General features: G+C 36.6%; 1 protein-coding gene across 5 annotated transcripts in view; it reads right to left on the bottom strand.

Moving 5' to 3' along the window:
• PTBP3 (polypyrimidine tract binding protein 3) overlaps positions 1-21844 on the bottom strand; it is a 102800-nt gene that overhangs the window by 51663 nt on the left and 29293 nt on the right. For 2 of the 5 annotated variants that reach the window (XM_032635952.1, XM_032635951.1), the window contains 2 exons: positions 17208-17283; positions 1374-1543 (listed from right to left, as the gene is read on the bottom strand). In XM_032635952.1, coding sequence (XP_032491843.1) covers positions 1374-1543; positions 17208-17232 — 195 coding nt within the window. In that variant the 5' untranslated portion in view covers positions 17233-17283. Of the gene's footprint in view, positions 1-1373; positions 1544-17198; positions 17284-21844 lie in introns of those variants that run through there. The other 3 variants (XM_032635950.1, XM_032635953.1, XM_032635955.1) reach the window with 3 other exon arrangements.

Here is a 21844-nt window from a genome sequence, read left to right as displayed (position 1 = left end):
TCCTAACTATCTGGTTTTTAATCATCTTTTCAACAAAGAATTTGTAAACTGTATTCTAATAATATTCATTATATGGGGAGAGTCTCTTCCTGCAAACTCCTTTCTAAATGTTTCTAAACTCCTGCAATGTCTAACATCAGCCACACAAAGGAAAAGCTGAACAATGTCTTTGGAATATGATTCTTATCACAGGAATTTTTTCCTAAATGTATATACAACCTAAAAGTTCATATGTAAAAATAAATTTTTCTACATGGAGTCCAGTAAAAGAATTATTTATGTTTTCCTAAAGCATCCAAAGGGATCAATTTTCATAATGTAGGGTGGAGAGAAAACCGAAAGTCACTACCCACAAAAAGGCTGGTGAAAATAACCCTTACTCTGTCCTTAACACTCCACCTACAAGAACCATAGGAAAGATTATGCTTACAAGTACTACTAGTGACTCACAACAAAATCTCCTGAAGTAATTACTAACAAGATATTTTCTAAACAGGATTTATGATCAAAAGACAAGCAATTAACATAACAGTCAATTAGCACTACAGATAAATATAAACCTAGAACCAACTGCAGAAACAAAGGAAAGTGTGACATTGCCTGCTGCCTCTCAGAGCTATTTGACATAAAACATAGGATACACTATATGAAACACGATAATGTACATAACACATGGCAGTTAGACATTTCACAGCCATTAGACACGGTCATGTTGGCGCTTTCAAACCGTGCAAACCATACTATTCTCAATAGTGGCATCTGTGATAAAAAGATCCAAGTGCATGCACTATCTCCAAAAGATGCAAGAAAAATGTGTAAACACAACAAGGGCTGAATACTAAGACATATTATTTAACTTCTCCAGTTCTTAATAACCTCATCTGCATTAAACAGGGATGTTAAATAGTTTACTAAAGATAGAGGAGTCTGAATCAGACATCATTATCCAATCTCTGATGGTAATCAATCCAATCTCTTCTGATAATCACAGGATATTTTCATAAACCATTTTGTAATTAAGAATATAAAATATGTTTGTTAACAAGTCAATGAATAAGAGATAATCCTGTTTCCTATATTAACATTTTTGTTTGCTGCTTCCTGTCACTAAAAAGTTCTATTTTAAAAACTATTTAAATAGAATGAAATTTAGGGGGGGAAAAAAAAATTCAAGAAAATAAAATCTTTTTTTTTTTTGGCCACACCTTGCAGCTTGTGGGATCTTAGCTCCCCCACCAGGGGTTGAACCTGCACCCCTGGCAGTGAAACTACAGAGTCCTAACCACTGGACTGCCAGGTAATTACCCTAAAAATCATTTTATCACTAACACTCAGAGATAATAACTGTGGGTCAATCTTTAAAACTTACATACCTGGCTTTTTCCTTTCAACATCAAAAGATTAGTTACTTTGCCAAATGGTAGACCTAATGATATGACCTCTGCTTCGGTGACATCACTTGGAATTTTGCGAAGATGGAGAACACGGGAAGGCGAACAGGGAGGTCTATCTCCTTTAAATTTCTTGTTGTCATTCCCATTAGCTAAAAAATATAAGATTTTTAAAAAAATTACTGAAACTGATTTGGGCTGACATATTACATTAACCATATCATCACATTTGACATTTGATATTCCAAGAGTTTCAGGTTTTGAAATTCAGGAACTACGGGGCTGATGGGAGAAGAGTAGAAGACAGTGGAAAACAAAACCATCCACCTTTCAATGAATGCATTGATTTTTCACTACAGGTATTATATTTTTTAAAAATTGAACTCTGATTTTTAACGTCAAGGAAAAGTGCTGGGTAAATGAATTACATATTTAGAGGTATCAAAACCTCTAAATAGTTAACTATTTGTTGTGAATAGAGAACAGTATTTATAATATCTTTAATGTATTTTTAAAGGTATTTTTCTAATTTGTCCTATTACTAATTAAACAAATAAGAATAAAAACTTTTAGGAAAGACAGTAATAAAAATTTTATATTTATCACACCTTACTAGGATTTGGATTTGAGATGCATGTTTATGAAAATAAGTTTATTTCTTGGGCATCATATAATTTTTACCAATCTATTTTTTAAAGTACTTTTAGAACATAAATTGTGGTTTCTTAGGATAATCTTATTCCTTATGATACAACAGGCAGTTCTTAACATAAGCGTCATCACCTTTCTGGAAATGCAAATTTTTAGCCCCAACTCAGACCTACTGAATCAGAAACATCCCAGTAACTGTGTTTTAACAAGCTCTCCAGATGATCCTGAAGCAACCTAAAGTTTGAGAACCACTGCTGTAAAATTAAGAAATCCATTATGCCAGTTTACAGCCAAATTTTATTTAAAGCCTATGTTTTAACAGTGACAATAACTAGAACTGACAAGCCTGTAACGAGTACTCAAATTTATGTACATAAGATTCAGAAATGTTTTTTTCCCAGAAATAGCACCAAGTAAGACTGAATGCAAATTATCTGAAAGCCAAAAGTTTCATTACAGTGTTTTTTTTTAATACTAAAATACTTAGCAGTATTAGGAGGAAAATATAATCTTTCCAAACACCTAAGATTATCATTTTTCTAAACACTAATGAAACTTTACAATCAGGTGTCTGTGATCCTAAATAAACAAATTTCATGAGGACCACGTAAAAATTATATGGCAGTATTTTGTACCCATAGCTGTGGCACAGAACTCAACTTGCTTACAGGTAAATAGGTTGACTTAATACCAAAACCAGCACTTGCTCCCAAATTCTCTATGTTCATGAATGCAGGCAACATCCTACCTGGACCCAAATACCATCAATTCCTAGAGGTCCTTACAGGTCTGTGCCTGTATATAACAAATGCCTAGGACAGAGTGTGGAAAATAATCGGCAAATATTTGTTGGAAATTAATCTGGGAGGCAAGAGGTTCCTTCTCCTTTCTCATCATGAAATATTTATTTTTTCCCTCCAAAATGACTGATTCCATTTTCATCTCCATGCTCAACGTCACCTCACCTATGATTTTGGCCCCTTCTACTCTCCCTTCCTCTAGTTTCACCCCTCCCCCACTTCCACTCAGATCCAACATCATATCAACCTAAACAGATGTATCATGTCATTATCCTGCTCTAAAAACCCTGACAGGATTCCAGCTACCTAAAATGTCCATTAGTTTCTAGTTTTCACGCTGTTTTCATTTACACTGTTTCACTGGAGTTGACAAAAATATACTAAGTTAAATATTATTAATTTTAACAGATGAAGAGACAGAGGTTCAGAGATTAAATAATTTTTGTACACAGCTAGCAAGTGATAAAAGCATTATTCAAACAAGTTTAAAGGTAATTTTCTTAACCACAAAAATCTCAAAGTGTCTTACCATTTGTAGAAAAAAGTAAGCAACCTGACAGTGACAAAAAATTTTCAGAGTATGTGCAGGTTTATGAGGATTATAATGATAATACTGTCACTAGATTAAATGCCAAATATCACCTCGTGGACAGGAGTGAAAGCCAAGCATGAAGTGCCTTTCTGTACCCTCCCTCCCTGTAAGCCTAGATGGCTAGACAACAATACCACCACCTTGTGCGTTCTAACCAGCACAAAGTGTTAAAGACTAGAAAAACATACTAAAGGCCAAAGGCTTTTGTAAGTTTACCCAGAATATTCCAAAATGAATGAATGAACATTAAGAAGGTTGTTTCTTTAACTGAGATGTTCAGAATCTCCGTAAAACTATGTGTGAGAAAAAATGAATACCTACACAAGCTATCTGAGCTTGCACTGAACTATCAAATAAAGACCTATGGTGACAAATTTTTATCAAGAATTATGCAAATATATCACCATTTTAGGTTGTTAATTGTTCTGCATTATAAAAGTGCATGCGCTATGTTCAGAGCATGGGCTATGAAATCACACATCTTGTTCTGACATAACTGAGCCTGAGATTCTTCTCTGATAAAATGAGTATAATAACAGTATTTGGAAAATGTAGTATGAGTATTTGGAAAATTAAATATGATAACATTTAAATGTTAGGTGTAATGCCTAGTACAAAGTGATCAATAATCTATGTCTTGATTTTCTTAGGAGGGCTTATTTTACCTGGAAAGTATGTTCTTTCTACTTTTTTGGTGCTAAAATAATGATTGTGGACAACAGTGGATTTTTTTCTCTTGATGTTCTTACTTTGCAAAATTGACATTGCTTAAAATCAATTGAAAATTTTATTATTCTGTGTAATCTAAAAGCCTAAGAACTACTCATCTAGATGACCCAAAAAGGTTATATCTAAAGACTTGATAAATATAACAATCTAAAAATGAAAAATGCATATAAGCAATTATATGGCATTATAATTTAATAAAAGAGGAAACAAGAAAATTACAATGCACTGAATACATAACTTTGACAAATTATTCCCTGTACAAAAGGATACACCACAGACTTTTCCAAAATTGTATTATGAAAATAAGCATTCAAAATACTTAGCTTGCATAAATCTTGTATTTTTTGAATATAATGAAAAGTCCTGAATGCCTACTATATATTAATTATGTTCCAAAGAGATAAGTGGAAGAGACTTTTTAAAAATTCATATATTCCCATCTCAAAACTGAAGGGATCTTACCAAGAAAACTATCCTAGAAATATGGATCTTTTTAAAAATTCAACTTTATTAGGGTATTCTTTAGGTATAGTAAAATCCACCTGCATTTTAAATGCAGAGTATGACAACCTTTGACAAATAACCCATATGGCCACAAGAAACCATTGAACCTGGAATTTTTTTCTTTTTTTTTTGAAGGACTTTTAAATTATCAATTTGATTTTTAAAACAAGTACAGGGCTATTTAGGTTTTCTATTTCTTTTGCACCTGTGTTTTTCAAGGAATTGGTCCACTTCATCTAAACTGTCAAACTTATTGGCTTAAAATTGTCCACAATATTCACTTGATATCTATCTTAGCCTGCTCAGGACACCATAACAAAATACGACAGAGTGGCTTAAACAATACAAATTTACTTTTTCACAGTTCTGGAGACTAGAAGTCCAAAATCAAGGGTCAGCATGGTCACCTTCTAGTGAGGATTCTTCCTGGCTTATAGACAGCCACCTTTTCACATGGTCCTCACATGGCAGGGGTGGAGGGAAAAAGCAAGCTCTTTGGCATCTCTTCTTATAAAGACATTAATCCCAGTGAGGGCCCCACTCCAAAGACCCCATCTCCAAATAGCATCACATTGGGGGTTAGGGTTTAAACATATGAATTTTGGGGGTACACAAACATTCAGTCCATAACAATATCTTTTTAATGTCTACAGGATAGTTCTTGATATTGGTAATTTCTGTCTTTTTTTAATAAACCTACCTAGAGGTTTATTAATTTTATTGATCTATTAAAAAAACAGCTATTGGTTTCATTAATCCTCATTTTCTATATCATTAACTTTTGTTTTTATATTTAATATTTACCTGGGGTTTAATTTGCTCTTCTTATGCTACACTTAGAAGCTTAGATCATTCATTTTAGACTTTTTTCTAATAAAATATTTAAAGCTGTAAATTTCCTTCTAAGAACAGCTCTAGCTGAACCCTACAAACTTTAGTAAGTTGTGTTTTCATATTAATTCACTTCAAAATATCTTCTAATTTCCCTTGTGACTTCTTATGTGATCCATGGATTAAGTGTTACTTTCTTTTTCCAAGCAACTGGAGATTTTTTTCTCACATATTTGAGGATCATTTCTTAAAACTGCTAATACAATTCTAATGCATAATTTTAATGCATTCATATTTACTGAGACTTAAGGACCCAGTATATAGTTTACCTTGCTGACCATTTCATGTGAACTTGAAAAGAATATGTATGCTGATGGTGTGCGGGAGACTGTTCCATATGTCAATGAGGTCAAGCTGGTTGATAGTGTTGAAAACTTCTATATTAGGTGATCTACAAACTTCCTCTAAAGGGTCACATAAATATTTTAGACTTTTGTGGGCCATACAGGCTCTGAACCAACTATTCATCTCTGCAGTTGTAACATGAAAACAGCCATAGCTGACATCTTGCAGAAAAACCCAAACGAACTTTTCGGCCAAGCCAATAAATAAGTGTGACTGTGTTCAAATAAAGTTTTATATATAGACAGCAAAATTTAATTTCATATAAGTTTCATGTATCAGAAATTTTTCATGTATCAGAAAATATTCTTTGTGTTTTTCACCATTTAAAATGTAAAAATCAGGAATTCCCTGGTGGTCCAGAGGCTAAGACTCCGCGCTCCCAATGTAAGGGGCCTGGGTTTGATCCCTGGTCAGGGAACTGGATCCCACATGCTGCAACTAAGAGTTCGCACACTGCAACTGAAGATCCCGCGTGCTGCAACGAAGATCCTGCATGCCGCGACAAAGACCAGGCAGAGCGAAATACATACATACATACATAAAATTTTTTTTAAATTTAAAAATCAATCTTAGCTCATGGGCAATACAAAAATGGGCAATGGAGTGGATGTGGCCCACAGGGCAGAGTTTGCTAATGCCTGCTCTGGATCCTTATTGATTTTTATCTACTACACTATCAATTACTGAGAGAGGAGTGTTGAAATCTGCAGCTGTAATTGTGGATTTGTCTATTTCTCTGTTTAGTTCTATTAGTTTTACTTTATGTATTCTGAAGCTCTGTAATTAGGTGAATATATATATTTAGGATACATATATTTATCAAGAAATATAAATAAATGGAATACAAAGTAATAAATGACAAATAAAATGGAATATAAAAAATAATCTAAAGAAAGCCAGGAAACAAAGGAAAAACAGAACAAAATATATGGGACAAATAGGAAATAAATAGGAAGATGAAAGACTTAGGGGGGTGCAGATTCAATCCCTGGCTGGGGAACTAAGACCCTGCATATCGCATGGCCAAAAAAAAAAAAAAGACTTAAACCCAACTACATCAATAATTATATTAAGTGAAACTGGCATAAAGATTCCAATTGAGGGGCTTCCCTGGTGGCGCAGTGGTTCAGAGTCCACCTGCCAATGCAGGGTACACGGGTTAATGCCCCGGTCCGGGAAGACCCCACATGCTGCGGAGCGGCTGGGCCCGTGAGCCATGGCCGCTGAGCCTGTGCTCCGCAACGGGAGAGGCCACAACAGCGAGAGGCCTGTGTACAACAACAACAAAAAAAAAAAAAAAAAAAAAAGATTCTAATTGAAAGGCAGAGATTATGGTCTGGATAAAAGCAAAACAATTATAAGGTGTGAATAAGAAACCCATTTAAAATATAAAATCCAGGTTACAAGTAAAAGGATGAAAACACATAAATATGTAAACACTAATCACAAGAAAGCTGGAGTGGCTGTACTAATACCAGACAAAGTAGACTTCAGGAAAAGGAGTATCACCAGAGATAAAGTGAGACATTTCATAATGATAAAGGGATCAATTTATCAAGGAAACATAATATGTCACACATAAAACATGCACATAAATGGCAGATAATCTCTCTTTTTTAATTATAATCTTTACTTTTTTGTTTACTTTTTTTTAAGCGACTGCTCTGGGGTTAAATTGACAATTCATATCTTTAACTTACCCCAGTCTACCTTAAAATAATATTATAACACCTAGGTATTATGTAAGAACTTTTCAAAGTATATGTCTATTTCCCTTATCATATCCTTTGTGTTACTATCATATATTATACTTTTCACATATGCTATAACTCCCCAAATATATTAATATTATCTTGCTTTAAATAGTTAATTACGTATTTTTCTTTTTGCATCTTATTTTATTCACTTATTGTGTCTTATGGAGCTTTCCACAGAGAGCATTCTATACTTTTTTTTCAAATAATTTTTTACTGTAGTATAATACACATAACATAAAATTCGCTATCTTAACTATTTTTAAACGTAGAATTCAGTGGTGTTAAACATATTCATAATGTGTAACTATCACCACCATCTATCTCCACAGCACTTTTCACCTTGTAAAACAGAAACTCTATACCCATTAAAAAGTACTTCCCTAGTCCTCCCTTCTTCCAGCCCCTAGCAACCACCATTCGGTTCTCTAAGATTCTGACTACTCTAAGTATTCTTTCTTATTTCCTTTTGTGCATATCATATAGCTATTTTCTTTGTGGTTACCATGGGGATTACATTTAACATCCTAAAGTTATAACACTTTAATTTGAATTTAGACCAGCTTAACTTCAATAACATACAAAAACTCTGCTCCTTTACAGCTCTGTCCCCACCCCTTTCCATTATTATCACAAAATTACATCTTTATACAGTGTGTGCCCAGAAACACAAACTAACAATTCTTTTAATGCATTAGTCTCCTAAATTATTTAGAAAACAAAATGTGGAGTTACAAACCAAGTCACTTGGTAGCTTTTAGATTAATAATTTTTTAAAAATGTATTAGCCCCTTAAATCTACAGAAAACAAAAAGTAGATAACAAACCACTGTTAGAATAATATTGGCTTTTATAAGGGCCTTCACTGAGATCTTTATTTCTTCATATGGCTTTGAGCTACTGTCTGGTGTCCTTTCATTTCACCCTAAAGGACTCCTTTGAATATTTCTTGCAGGGCAGATCTAGTGGTAATAAAATCCTTCAGTTTTTGCTCATGTGGGAATTTCTCTTTCACTTTTGAAAGAAAAATTTACCAAACATAGGATACTTGGTTGACAGTTTTATTCTTTTAGCACTTTGAATATATTGGCCCACTGACATCTGTCCAAAGTTCCTGAAGAGAAATCTGGTCATATTCTTATTGAGGATCCCTTGTATGTGATAAGTTGATTCTCTCGATACTTTCAGGATTCTCTCTTTGTCTCTGACTTTTGAAAGTTTCATTATAAAGGTGTCTCAGTGTGGGTCGCATTGAATTCATCTTACTTGGAGTTCATTAAGCTTCTTGGATGTTTATATTCATGTTTTTCATCAAATTTGGGAATATGGTAACTCTGGAAATCAGACTCTTCCCCTTTCTAGGGATTTTCTCATTTGTGTTATTGTTTTTGATTGTTTTAGACTGTGTTTACGCCAAGGATCAGCTTGAGGTGTAAATTTAAGTTCTACTCAGGTGTCTTCTGAGTCTTTTCCTGGGCATGCACTATCACTTTCTAATTTTCCCTGTAGATGCAGCTGTTTTTTAATGTCCTAGTCTTCAATCTTTGGCTCCCAAAAGGGGAAAAAAAGAGAAAATGAAGGGGAGGAGGGTGTGGAAAGCACCAGCCTTTTATATGCTCTGGAAGTCACATATATTGGGAGTGGAGCGTGCTGGCTTGCAACTATAGCAGGAGATGCAAGAACAATGGCTGCCTACCTCTTTGTCTGTACCTGCATGATCAGAAGAAGCAACCAGCAATCAGAGCACAGAACCCTTGAAGTTGAAGGACAAGGTCTTTTTTGCCTACCCTGGCTCCTATTTGTAAGCTGCTCTGGAACCACACAGTTGCCTGCCATGTGACCGAGGGTGAGGGATGGGTAGCTGCTGCTGCACTAAGAGCTAAAATTGACCGAAATTAACCACAATTTACCTTCCAAGTCTTCCCCTGGAACTTGCAAGCCTTCAAAAAACTCCAGAGTTCCAAATTAGTTATAGACAGATTCTGCCAGTGCAATTGTTGTCTAGGTAGAAAGACAGACTCCTGGTGCTTCTTATTCTACCATCTTCCCAGAAACCCTCAATCATCTTTTAAATTATCCAAAAAAATGAGAAAGAAAAGTCACATATCCACATATTTACCACTTTGTGTAGATCCAAGTTTCCACCTGGTATCATTTTCAAGTCTGAGGAATTTCCTTTTCCATTTCATAAAATGTAAGTCTGTTACTAACAAATGCTCTCAGCTCTTGTGTGCCTCAAATAAGGTTTTATTTTAACTTTATTTTTGAAAAATATTTTAACTGGATATAGAATTTGTTTCATTGTATTTATCTACAGTACTTTAAAGATGTTGCTCAACTGTCTTCTGGTTTGCAGTTTCAGGCAAGCACTCTCATTACTCTTATCTTTGTTTCTCTGAATAAATGTGACTTTTTTCCTCTGGCTACTTTTAAGATTTGTTCTGCATTCCTGGTTTTCAGCAATTTGATTACGAGGAGATTTGGTGTGGTTTTCACTGTGTTCATCCTGCCTGTGGTTCACCGAACTTCTTGGATATGTGGCTTTACAGTTTCCACCATATCTGGAGTATTTTCAGTCATTATTTCTTCAGATATATTTGTTTCCCCAACCCCAACTTTTTTTCTGGAACTTCAATTATACATATGTTTAGACCACTTAATTTTGTTCTACAGATTATTAAGACTCTGTTCATTTCTTTTTCAGTCTTTTGGCCTGTGTGCTTTAGTTTCTATTGCTGTCTTTAAATTCACTGATCATTTCTTTTACAGAATATTAGTGCTGTTACAGCCACGCCATGTTTTTTTTTTATATATTATAATTTTATCTCTAGAAGTTCTATTTGATTTTTAGCTTTCATTTTCTCCCTGTTATGTTGATATTTTCCTTTAAATCCTTTCACATACTTTAATAACTGTTCCAAAGTACAAATCTGCTAACTTCATCATCTGTTATTTTCTAGGTGTGTTTCTATGGACTGGTTTTTCTCCTAGCTATGGGTTGCAATTTTTGATTGAATGCTCAACATTGTGAGCACTGGAATTGTTTTATTCCTTTAAAGTGCCAGACTCCTTTCTGGAAAAAATGAAGTGCCAGACTCCTTTCTGGAAAAAAGTTAAGTTACTTTAAGATCAGGTAATTGTTTTGGAGCTTGCTTTTAAGTCTTGTTAGGGTGGGTTTAGAATAGCTTTTATGCTACAGCTGATATACCACCCATACTGGTAAGGCACGTGTGGCTTAACATTCACCAACAGATTCAAGGGCAGGTTTCTGGAGCACTTTTCTCACAGATGGAAGCTAGAACTCCTACAGGCAGCAAGACGAAAGAGGAAAAAACCATGCAGAGATGCCCCAGAAGTAACACTTCCACTTATATCTCATTAGATAGCACTTAATCACATGACCTCACCTAGCTATAAAGAAGACTGGAAAAGCAGTCATTTAATCTGAGTGGCAATGTGCCCAGATAAAAATTAGAGCTCTGTTGCTAAAGAAAATAGAAAGTATTGGGGTACCCAACAAACAGTCTCTGCCATAATTCCTAAGATTAAATTTAGGAGGAAAAGCATATGATTTATGTAGGAAAGTATAAAACATTTTCATAATTACCAAAGGACATAGACTAAGACCTAAAACCATGGACTCACATGCCATATCCCCAGATGGAAAAATAATTACACAAAAAGATCAACATTTCAGAATCCCTAAGATTTTGTGGGGAAGGAATGGGGAATGAGGGGCTGTTCTAGAACTACACAAAATAATTTAAAGTTCATATGTCCATTATAGGCTAAGAGATATTCTTAAGGAATATTAATATCTAAGCAGAACGACCAGTTTGCCTGGGACAGTCACAATTTGGCATCATTGTTCTAGCAACCCGTACAGTTTAACATCTTCTCTTTTGAAAAAAAATTAACAGTTGCATTGAAATAAGCTAGAATAGGCTTAGTAGATCCAATTGATTTTTTTAACTTCCAGTTTTTGCCATGGTCTCATCTAGTAGTTTATAAACCACATGTACAGTGATTAAATCTGAATGTTAACCAATGTTAACCAGTGAGACGGAATCTCTTCATGACTTTTTCACAGACAACACACAGAGTCTTTGATTTAAAGAGGAAAGAAGGGAGGGAGGGAGGAAAGGAGAAAGGGAGGAAAGGAGGAAGGGAGGAAGGGAGGAAGGAAGAAAAAAGAAAAGAAATGCAGTGGCAGTGGGGACTTCCCTGGTGGCACAGTGGTTAAGAATCCAGCTGCCAATGCAGGGGACATGGGTTTGAGCCCTGGTCTGCGAAGATCCCATATGCCACAGAGCAGCTAAGCCCATGAGCCACAACTACTGAGCCTGCACTCTAGAGCCTGTGGGCCACAACTACTGAGACCGCGTGCCACAACTACTGAAGCCCACATGCCCTAAACCCTGTGCGCAGCAACTACTGAGCCCACATGCTGCAATTACTGAAGCCTGTGTGCCTAGAGCCCAAGCTCTGCAACAAGAGAAGCCACTGCAATGAGAAGCCCACGCACCACAATGAAGAGTAGCCTCTGCTTGCCACAGCTAGAGAAAACCCGCATGCAGCAACGAAGACCCAACACAACTAAAGAAAAAAAAAATTTGAAAAGAAAATTTTAAAAAATTTTTAAAATTTTAAAAAAATTTTTAAAAAAAGAGAAGAAATGCAGTGGGACACAAGTAGCTAAGGATAGCTCCTAACTCCTTCCATCAGTATTCAACCTTCTACCTATGCTATTCATTTGGCTGCCAGGCTGCCAGTCTGTGGAAAATGTGGGAATTACAGGCCAGTTACACATGAAATACAATTACGTTTATAATCATTCCATTTTATATCTTATAGTAAGTCCATAAACCTGTAATTCTGAATTAATTTAACTTGCAAAGTTTCTTCTCCATGTGTAAACAATAAAGTGTCAGGTGTTAATATACTGACACCACTAACAAAACTTTGCAAACAGTTAAATTGCATCAGTTTTATCATCATCTGCAAACATTAGAAAATCAGTTATTACCCAATAATGGATAATATTAAATACTTTCAATTGAATCAAAGGAAAGTTTCTGGGAAGTCATTCTATCAAAAGTGAAATGTGTGACACTAATGAAAATTCAGTTTAAAAAGCTCAGCTAAAAATAAAACTTCTTTGGGGTAATAATACAAATATAAATTTTGGTCCAGCAAGATGTCATGGCAAAAACAGTGTCCTGACAGTCCCATAAAGTAGACATGTATCTGCAATCTATTTGGTGCACACATAGCTTGTTACCAAACAAGCAATATTCTACAGATAGAAAGAAAAATTATAGTCGTCAAATTTTACAAATATTTTAAAATCCCCATTTAGATTAACTGAACTACAAAAATTTTGTGATGAAGACTGTACTGAATGCAAAAAAGATCTTTCAACACAATACATGGTTTTCTTTTAGCTATGCATTATCAATGTGATTTTTTAAATTATTTGTGTCTTTGAAGAACTACTTAAGTAACTTACAAAGGGATTTAACTTGTTTATAAATGAGCCCTAAAAACTTTCTGACACAATTTGTTCAAAATCAATTAGAAATATTTATTCAAAGAAGTCAAGGAATGGAGTACCAAAATCTTTAGTTTTGGAAGCTTTTAGAGAATTGCAAATACTGAATCAAATATTACAGAAGTATTTTTAATGTATAGGTGACCTAAAAAAAGAAGTTTTTACGTATCAACAGGCAAACCCTTCAGCAGGCCAACAACCCCTCATAAAAGGCAAACTAAAATTAGAAATTTACCATGTATCACAGATATTTAACAAGGAAGTCTATCTCTGTTCATGGATTTGAATGTAAATGTCTGGATTTTTAATTTTCTCTTCCCTTCTAGTAGGAATCCCCAAAGCAATAAATTAACATATACATTAGGTCATGTTAGGGGCTGGTGATACCCTAGCAAGTCTAGCAGAGCAAACACAAAACTTCCCTGAAGATTCTCACAGAAGAAGAAAATAATTCAGCCAAAGATTACCTCACAACCAAAAATTATGAATCAAGGAAAAATACTATACCATAAGCAAATACTAGCAGATACAAAACCAAGTAATATTAGCACCCTAAAGAACTCCATAATTGTAAAATCTGCGACTATAAAAATTTTGTTTTAAATAATTAAAAAATGAGGGGGAAAAAGCAATGGAAACCATTAAAAAAAGAACATGATACTGTTTTTCTAAATAACAACAAAACTAGATCATCTTTAAAAATGAATCAAATAAAACAGAGAAAAATGAAAAATATATGCCTTGAAATCAATTACTCAATAGAAGGATTAAACAGCATATTAGACAAAGCTGAACAAATAATGAATGAATCAGAAAACCATTTCAAGGAAATTATCCAAAATACAGGACCTTAATGAGAAAAAGGTGACAATAAATGTAAGAGGTTAAAACAACTGCAGGACTAAACGAGGTGGTCCTATACATGTCTAACTGGAGTTCCAAAAAGAAACAATTCTTTGGAAAGTAGGGCCACTCCTAGACAGAATAAATGAAAGTAAGTCTGCAGCAATGGTCTTCAACACTGGCTGCACCTTACATGTTATCACCTAAGAAACTTTAGAAACAAATTAAAAACAGTGCCTAGGTCCCCCTTCCCCCTCCTGTAATTTTGGAATTGGTGTGGAGTAGGTCAAGGTATCTGTATTTTCTTCAAAGCTTCCCAAGCTATTTTAGTGAACATCCAGGGTTGAGAACTAGTGATGTACACCTAGACACAGCTAGAGAAACCACAGAACAAAATTAAAGAGAAAAATGTTAAAACAACTACAGAGAACTAATACTATCTACAAAATAATAATAGATTGACAAAAGACTTCTCAACAACAGATGCCAAAAGAATAATAAAACAATACCTTCAAAGTACTGAGAGAAAATAACTGTCAACCTGGAATTCTAAATAGCTAACTACCATTCAATAGTAATATCAAAATAGACATTTTTAGTCAGTCTAAGAGGTTACCATTTATAGAGTTTTGCTGAAATAGCTACTAAAGACGTTGTGCTTTAAGAAGAAAAACACTGAACCTAGAATGGAATGGGATACAAGAAGAAATTGAAAACATAAAAGCAAAACACAGCAGACTACTGATGCCAGCTAAACTCACAGCTCATACTTCTTTTCCTAAGTAATCAATCAACCAGGATGTCAGTCCTTCTGGTCATCCATCCCAGTAGTTTGTAAACATGACCGAACAAACTGACCTCAGTTTTAAAAATAAGAACAAGGGCTTCCCAGGTGGCACAGTGGTTAATTTTAAGAGTCCTCCTGCCAATGCAGGGGACACGGGTTTGAGCCCTGATCTAGGAAGATCCCACACGCTGCGGAGCAACTAAGCCTGTGCGCCACAACTACTGTGCCTGTGCTCTGGAGCCCGTGAACCACAACTACTGAGCCTGAGTGCCAGAACTGCTGAAGCCCACGTGCCTAGAGCCCGTACTCTGCAGCAGGAGAGGCCACCGCAATGAGAAGCCCATGCACTGCAACTAAGAGCAGCCCCCGCTCGCTGCCACAAGAGAAACCCACGCGCAGCAATGAAGACCCAATGCACCCAAAAATAAATTAAAAAATATATAAATTTATAAAAAAAAGAATACATGGGTCCCACCCTAGATGTACTGTTAACTCTAGGAGTCAGGGCCGAAATTTTCTTAAAAGCCTACCAGATCAAGAGGATAATCAGGTTTAGGAACTTCAGATTTCTAGCATTTCCTTCATTCAGCAGTTCTCTTAAAGTGTGGTTCCCTGGCACTACCTCTTAAAGTGTGGTCCCTCATATGGCAGCATCATCATTACCTGTGAACTTGTGGAAATGCAAATTCTCAGGACCCACTCCAGATCTACTGACTTAGAAATTCTGAGGATGGACTCTGCAACTGTGCTTTAGCAAGCCCTCCAGGTGATTCTGATGCCAGGTCATTTTTGAGAAAGCTGCTTTAATCTCCTGCTCTAAGTACCCTGTTCACACTTCCACATGAACAAACCCCCTGCTGCTGTCCTGCCTACAAAATCCTTCCATTTAGTCTTCTAGAGCAATGTACCATGGCTGACCAATTCCCAAACATTCTTAATCTCTTCACTGGATTTTTACATCTTTTGTCTTAACTGAACCTGGTTCACTTCTCTTATAGGGTCTTCACATAAAGGCTGTTCACTCTCCCAAACATCATGTAACTCACGGTCTGGAAAGTGAGGTCTACTCATTCCCTAACTCCCTATAACACCAAAACATCTGGATAAAGATCTCACCTTTTCTGAGATTCTCCACTCTCATGGCTTCAGTTGTTAAGTGTATTATGATACTGACTTCCAAATTTCTCTTATGATGTTGAGACCAGAACCCACTACCTATCTCACACTTCCATCTGGATGTCCCCAGAGGAACCTCAAATCAATATATAAAAATCTGGGGACTGGGCTTCCCTGGTGGCGCAGTGGTTGAGAGTCCGCCTGCTGATGCAGGAGACACGGGTTCGTGCCCTGGTCCAGGAGGATCCCGCGTGCCGCAGAGTAGCTGGGCCCGTGAGCCATGGCTGCTGAGCTCATGCGTCCGGAGCCTGTGCTCCGCAATGGCCCGCGTACTGAAAAAAAAAAAAAAAAAAAAAATCTGGGGACTTCCCTGGCGGTCCAGTGGTTAAGACTCTGTGCTTCCAATGCAGGGGGTGCGGGTTCGATCCCTGGTCGGGGAACTAAGATCCCACATGCCATGCGGCCAAAAAAAAAACAGAAGACAAAAAAAAAACTGAACCTGTCATATTGTCCAACCCTGCTCTTCCCATACTTTCTAATATAAATGAAGGCACCACAATTCAGCTATCCAATTATCTAAGTCTAAACCTATAAATCATCCATGGAATTCCTTATTCAAACATTCGATTAATCACCAATTACCATCAATTATTTCACCTTCTGTTAAGTTCTCTAATTCTCACCATCACAACTACTACTGCTATGGTACAAATTCTCCACCCTTACTAGGATTTCTTGTACAGCAATAGCTTCCTAACTGCTCACTCTCTCTCAAGTATTGCACTCCTCCAATTCATTTTACAGTCCCTAAATTTCAAGAACATTTATTTTTAAAATCATGTGAACTTATAGTTTTAATACGTCTACTCTAAATCCATCATCATTCAACACAAGTTTTTAAATCTAGCTCTTTTACTCAATAGTTCTAGATCACCAACTTACTGATAATTTTATCACAACTATGTGATAATTTTACTTACTGTGATAATTTTATCACAACTATGTTACAAAGAATGTCAGTCAAAAAAGTAATTATCTAATTAAATCCAAATTAATGCTTAAAATTTAAGTGCTGTAACTAATAATTTCATCTATATGAACTTCACTGCCACAAATTTTAGATTTTGTTGTAAATAATAGCACTGCATGTTTATAAGATGAGCAAAATAAGAACATTGTGAAAAGAAAATTTTTGAAACCCAGAGAAAGAAAACATCTCAGATTTTGAAAAAATGAAAACTCACCATACACACCTGCAGAACGAGTGGAACTGTTCATGGTAAAAGGTCCGTTAATGATGTCGGAAGAAAGAAGCTCATCAGATCCCCGCTGAAAAGTAAGAGCAATATTCTGTTAATAAAACAAGTCTTGGATGATGGTCCATATTTACTACTAAAAATATTAAAAGCTAATATTAATCTGAATATCAAGGCACTTAAGGGGAAGTCTTCAAGAATCATAAAATCTAAAGGTTGGAAGTGAACTTAATAGTAAACAAAAATTATTGAACATCCACATGATTGTTAGTTATAAAAAAGAGAATTGCCATCATATAACTGGGGGCATAATCCCACAACCCTTTTGAATGAAACTCAATTCTCTGAGATACTACATCTGAAGTGTCAAAAACCATATTTAGGGGTTGAATCCTGACATTGTCTTTGTAGTATATTTTTAAGTATATTTAAAATACATTTTGGTATATTAAGTATGTTAAGTTTTGTAGTATATATATATTTTTATAAAGGACTGATGACTTTTTTTTTTTGGCTGCGTTGGGCCTTCGCTGCTGCGCGTAGGCTTCCTCTAGTTGCGGTGTGGGGACTACTCTTCACTGCAGCGCGCAGGCTTCTCACTGTGGTGGCTTCTCTTGTTGCAGTGCACGGGCTCTAGGCGTGGGCTTCAGTAGTTGTGGCTCATGGGCTCTAGAGCACAGGCTCAGTGGTTGTGATGCACAGGCTTAGATGCTCCGCGGCATGTGGGATCTTCCCAGACTAGGGCTCGAACCCATGTCCCCTGCATTGGCAGGTGGATTCTTAGCCACTGAATCACCAGGGAAGTCCTGTAGTACATTTTTAAGTATTTGCGTGCAAATAATTGTGTAGCACTCCCTTGACTTTTTCACAGATGTGTATTTTTAAAAGTTGAACACAAAGATGCAATTTATTTCTATATTGGTCAAATCCTTTAAATAAGTGATTTTTTTCATTCATTAATCCTTAAAATGATCTTTAATGTGTACTATTTCTTTCTTTCTTTTTTTTTTTTTTTGTGGTACACGGGCCTCTCACTGCTGTGGCCTCTCCAGTTGTGGAGCACAGGCTCCGGACGCGCAGGCTCAGCGGCCATGGCTCACGGGCCCAGCCACTCTGCAGCATGTGGGATCTTCCCGGACCAGGGCACGAACCCGTGTCCTCTGCATCGGCAGGCGGACTCTCAACCACTGCGCCACCAGGGAAGCCCTGTGTACTGTTTCTTAAACAACTACTGTTTAAGTAATTTAGACTTTTTTTCAGGTAAGAGTTTTGACCAATTCCAGAGTTGAACTGTCAAAGCTGAAAGACAAGTCAGTCTAGCCTTTTCATTGTAAAACCATAAGGTCTTTTACCAAGATTAAAATGTTTATATCTAGGAAGTACAATAAACACCATGTATAAATTTAAAAACAACCTATTTCAACTGGTAGTTTGTTCAGCTCTCGGTCAATTTTTTTTTGGCGGTGCCACACGGCTTGTAACATCTTAGTTCCCCAAACAGGGATCAAACCCCGGGCCCCAGCAGTGGAAGCATGGAGTCCTAACCACTGGACCACCAGAGAATTCCCAAGCTCGGTCAACTTTTAAGAACAAATATTTCAGTCTACTAGATGATAAAACCTAATCCCCAAACTATCCTACAAAAGTTATAACATCAACAGTGCTCCGAGAGATATAATGTTTAGGGGTAAGGACCACTTCTGCAGGGAACAACCTCAGCCTTTGCTGAAGAAAAGCAAACCACCAATGCGTTTGCATAATTTAAATACAATTATTTAAACAATTCCTGTATTAAACATCTAGAAATTATTCCCTTTGGTCTTTCACCCGTAAGTTTATAGAGACAGTTTGGAATAAGAGAAAGGAACTAAGTGAGCACGTGAGATGAAATAAAATTGAAAATCTGAAATTCCAGAAAGACTTGGATTATGACCTCACTAAAAGCAAAGGTCTTCCTGAGAATATGTGAAATACAGATATTGGCAGACAAAGACAGACTTCGTATAGCCAGTGGATACGGAAAGGTGAATTTTTGCAGTTTTAAATGTAGTAAAAAGTTAAACATGCCCAACATGTTTTTATATATGAGGAATTTGATAAACTATGTGTTACTAATAGATATATTTTCGACACATATGAGTGTAGTGTCAATATCAAATATCAATTTTCTACATGTAAATTGAATTAATTTGGTCTTAGAAACCACTTAGAGGGACTTCCCTGGTAGCACAGTGGTTAAGAATCCGCCTGCCAATGCAGGGGACATGCGTTCGATCCCTGGTCCGGGAAGATCCCACATGCCGCGGTGCAACTAAGCCTGTGCGCCACAACTACTGAAGCCCGTGTGCCTAGAGCCCGTGCTCCGAAACAAGAAAAGCCACTGCACCACAACGAAGAGTAGCCCCCACCCACCATAACTAGAGAAAGCCTGCACGCAGCAACAAAGACCCAACGCGGGAGGGAGGGAGGGAGGGAGGGAGGGAGGGAAGGAAGGGAGGGAGGGAGGAAGGGAGGGAGGGAGGAAGGAAGGGAGGGAGGGAGGGAGGGAGGGAGGGAGGGAGGGAGGGAGGAAGGGAGGAAGGGAGGAAGGGAGGGAGGGAGGGAGGGAGGGAGGAAGGGAGGAAGGGAGGGAAGGGAGGGAGGGAGGGAGGGAGGGAGGGAGGGAGGGAGGGAGGAAGGGAGGGAGGGAGGGAGGAAGGGAGGAAGGGAGGGAGGAAGGGAGGGAGGGAGGGAGGGAGGAAGGAAGGGAGGAAGGAAGGAAGGGAGGGAGGAAGGAAGGAAGGAGGAAGGAAGGGAGGAAGGGAGGGAGGAAGGAAGGAAGGAAGGAAGGGAGGGAGGGAGGAAGGAAGGGAGGAAGGAAGGAAGGGAGGAAGGGAGGGAGGGAGGGAGGGAGGAAGGAAGGAAGGAAGGAAGGAAGGAAGGAAGGAAGGGAGGAAGGGAGGAAGGAAGGAAGGAAGGACGAACTTAGAGATCACTTGAGCTCTTTTCTAGACTTGCAGGAGTATGTTAAAATGTCAACTAAATATTAATTCTAGGTGGACTGCAGATTGAAACGTAAAAGACAAAACAATAAAGACTCTAGGAGATAACAGAAAAAAGTATCTTCATAATCTTGTGGTAGGGAAAGATTCCTTAAACAAGAAACACAATTATTTAAAATAACTGATAAACTATACAAAAATGAAGTTATAATTTTTATTTACAATATATACAAATATTGAATCATTATGTTGTAGATCTGAAACATAATGCTATTTATCAATTATATCTCAATTTTTTAAAAAAGAATTTTATTAACAAAAGACATCATTAGGAGATTAAAAAGGCAAGTCATAGAGTGGGAGAAAATACTGCAGTACATATAACCAACAAAGATTGTATACCCAGAACTTACTAAGAAAAAGAAGAAAGGCTGACGGGGGGGTACCCCACTAGGAATTGATATGAAAAAAATCAAGGTAAAGTGGTATACTTTATTACTGTTCCAGAGTATTTGTGTCCTTCTTTTCCTGTGAAAGAATCATTCATCCCCACCTATGGCCATGTGACTTTCAATGCCTCTGAGTGGAGGATACCTCCCTGACCCATTGACTTTGAGCACAGTTTTGTGCTATGCTTTGGCCTATGGAGTATGTACGGACACGACCTACATGACCTAAATCCAAGCAGAACTTTTGAAAGAATTAGTTTCTGCCGTTTTTCTTCCTTTTCCCCTCTGAAACAAGAGGAGCATATCCCAAATAGAAGCTGCTCTTTCAGCCTGATTCCCAGAATAAAAACATAACTGTATAGTTCCATAATAGCCACCAACTTTGTAAGTACACAAGAAATGTTTTTCTAAACCATATCTAAATGACTAATACCACACCCAATAAACGTATGAAAAGATGCTAAACCTCAACGGTCATCGGGGAATGCAAGTTAAAACCTCAATGAAATACAAACATATTAAAAGGGCTGACAATATCAAGTTTTGATAAGAATGTGAAGTGAGAGAACTGTTATATGTTGCTAGTGGGAGTGTAAATTGGTACAACTGATTCAATATACTAAAGTTGAATATATAAGTATCCTAGGATCTCTTTTATTCTATTCCTATGCATACACTCAAGAGATTGCCTGCTATATGCACCTATACATATTAGAATGTTCTCAGCAGCATTATTTCTAGTAACCAAACTGGAAACAATTAAATGTCATCAACTACAGAATGAACAAATCTTTGTAAATTCATTCAATGATTTACAGTAAGGAGAATGAACTACTGCTCTACACAATAACATACAAAAATCTCATGTTAAGAAACCCATAACAAAATAATACATACTACATTGTTGCATTTACATAGAGTTCAAAAAGTAGTCACAACTAAATTATATATCTAAACTATGTATCTACTTGCAAAAGATGAAAATTGGACCCCTTTCTCACACCATATGCAAAAATTAACTCAAGAAGGGTGTATACGTAAATGTAAAACTATAACTATAAAACTCTTAAAAGGAAACATAAAAGTAAATCTTTGTGGCTTTGGGTTAGGAAATGGTTCCTTGGTAACAAAAGCACAAGTGACAAAAGAAAAAAAAAAATAGATTCATAAAAATAAATTAGACTTCATAAAAAGTAAAAACTTT

The sequence above is a fragment of the Phocoena sinus genome, chromosome 6 (assembly GCF_008692025.1).
Source record: "Phocoena sinus isolate mPhoSin1 chromosome 6, mPhoSin1.pri, whole genome shotgun sequence".
Lineage (NCBI taxonomy): Eukaryota > Metazoa > Chordata > Mammalia > Artiodactyla > Phocoenidae > Phocoena > Phocoena sinus.
The sequence above is the reverse complement of the archived record's forward strand: the minus strand, read 5'-3'. Positions and strand labels throughout refer to the sequence as shown.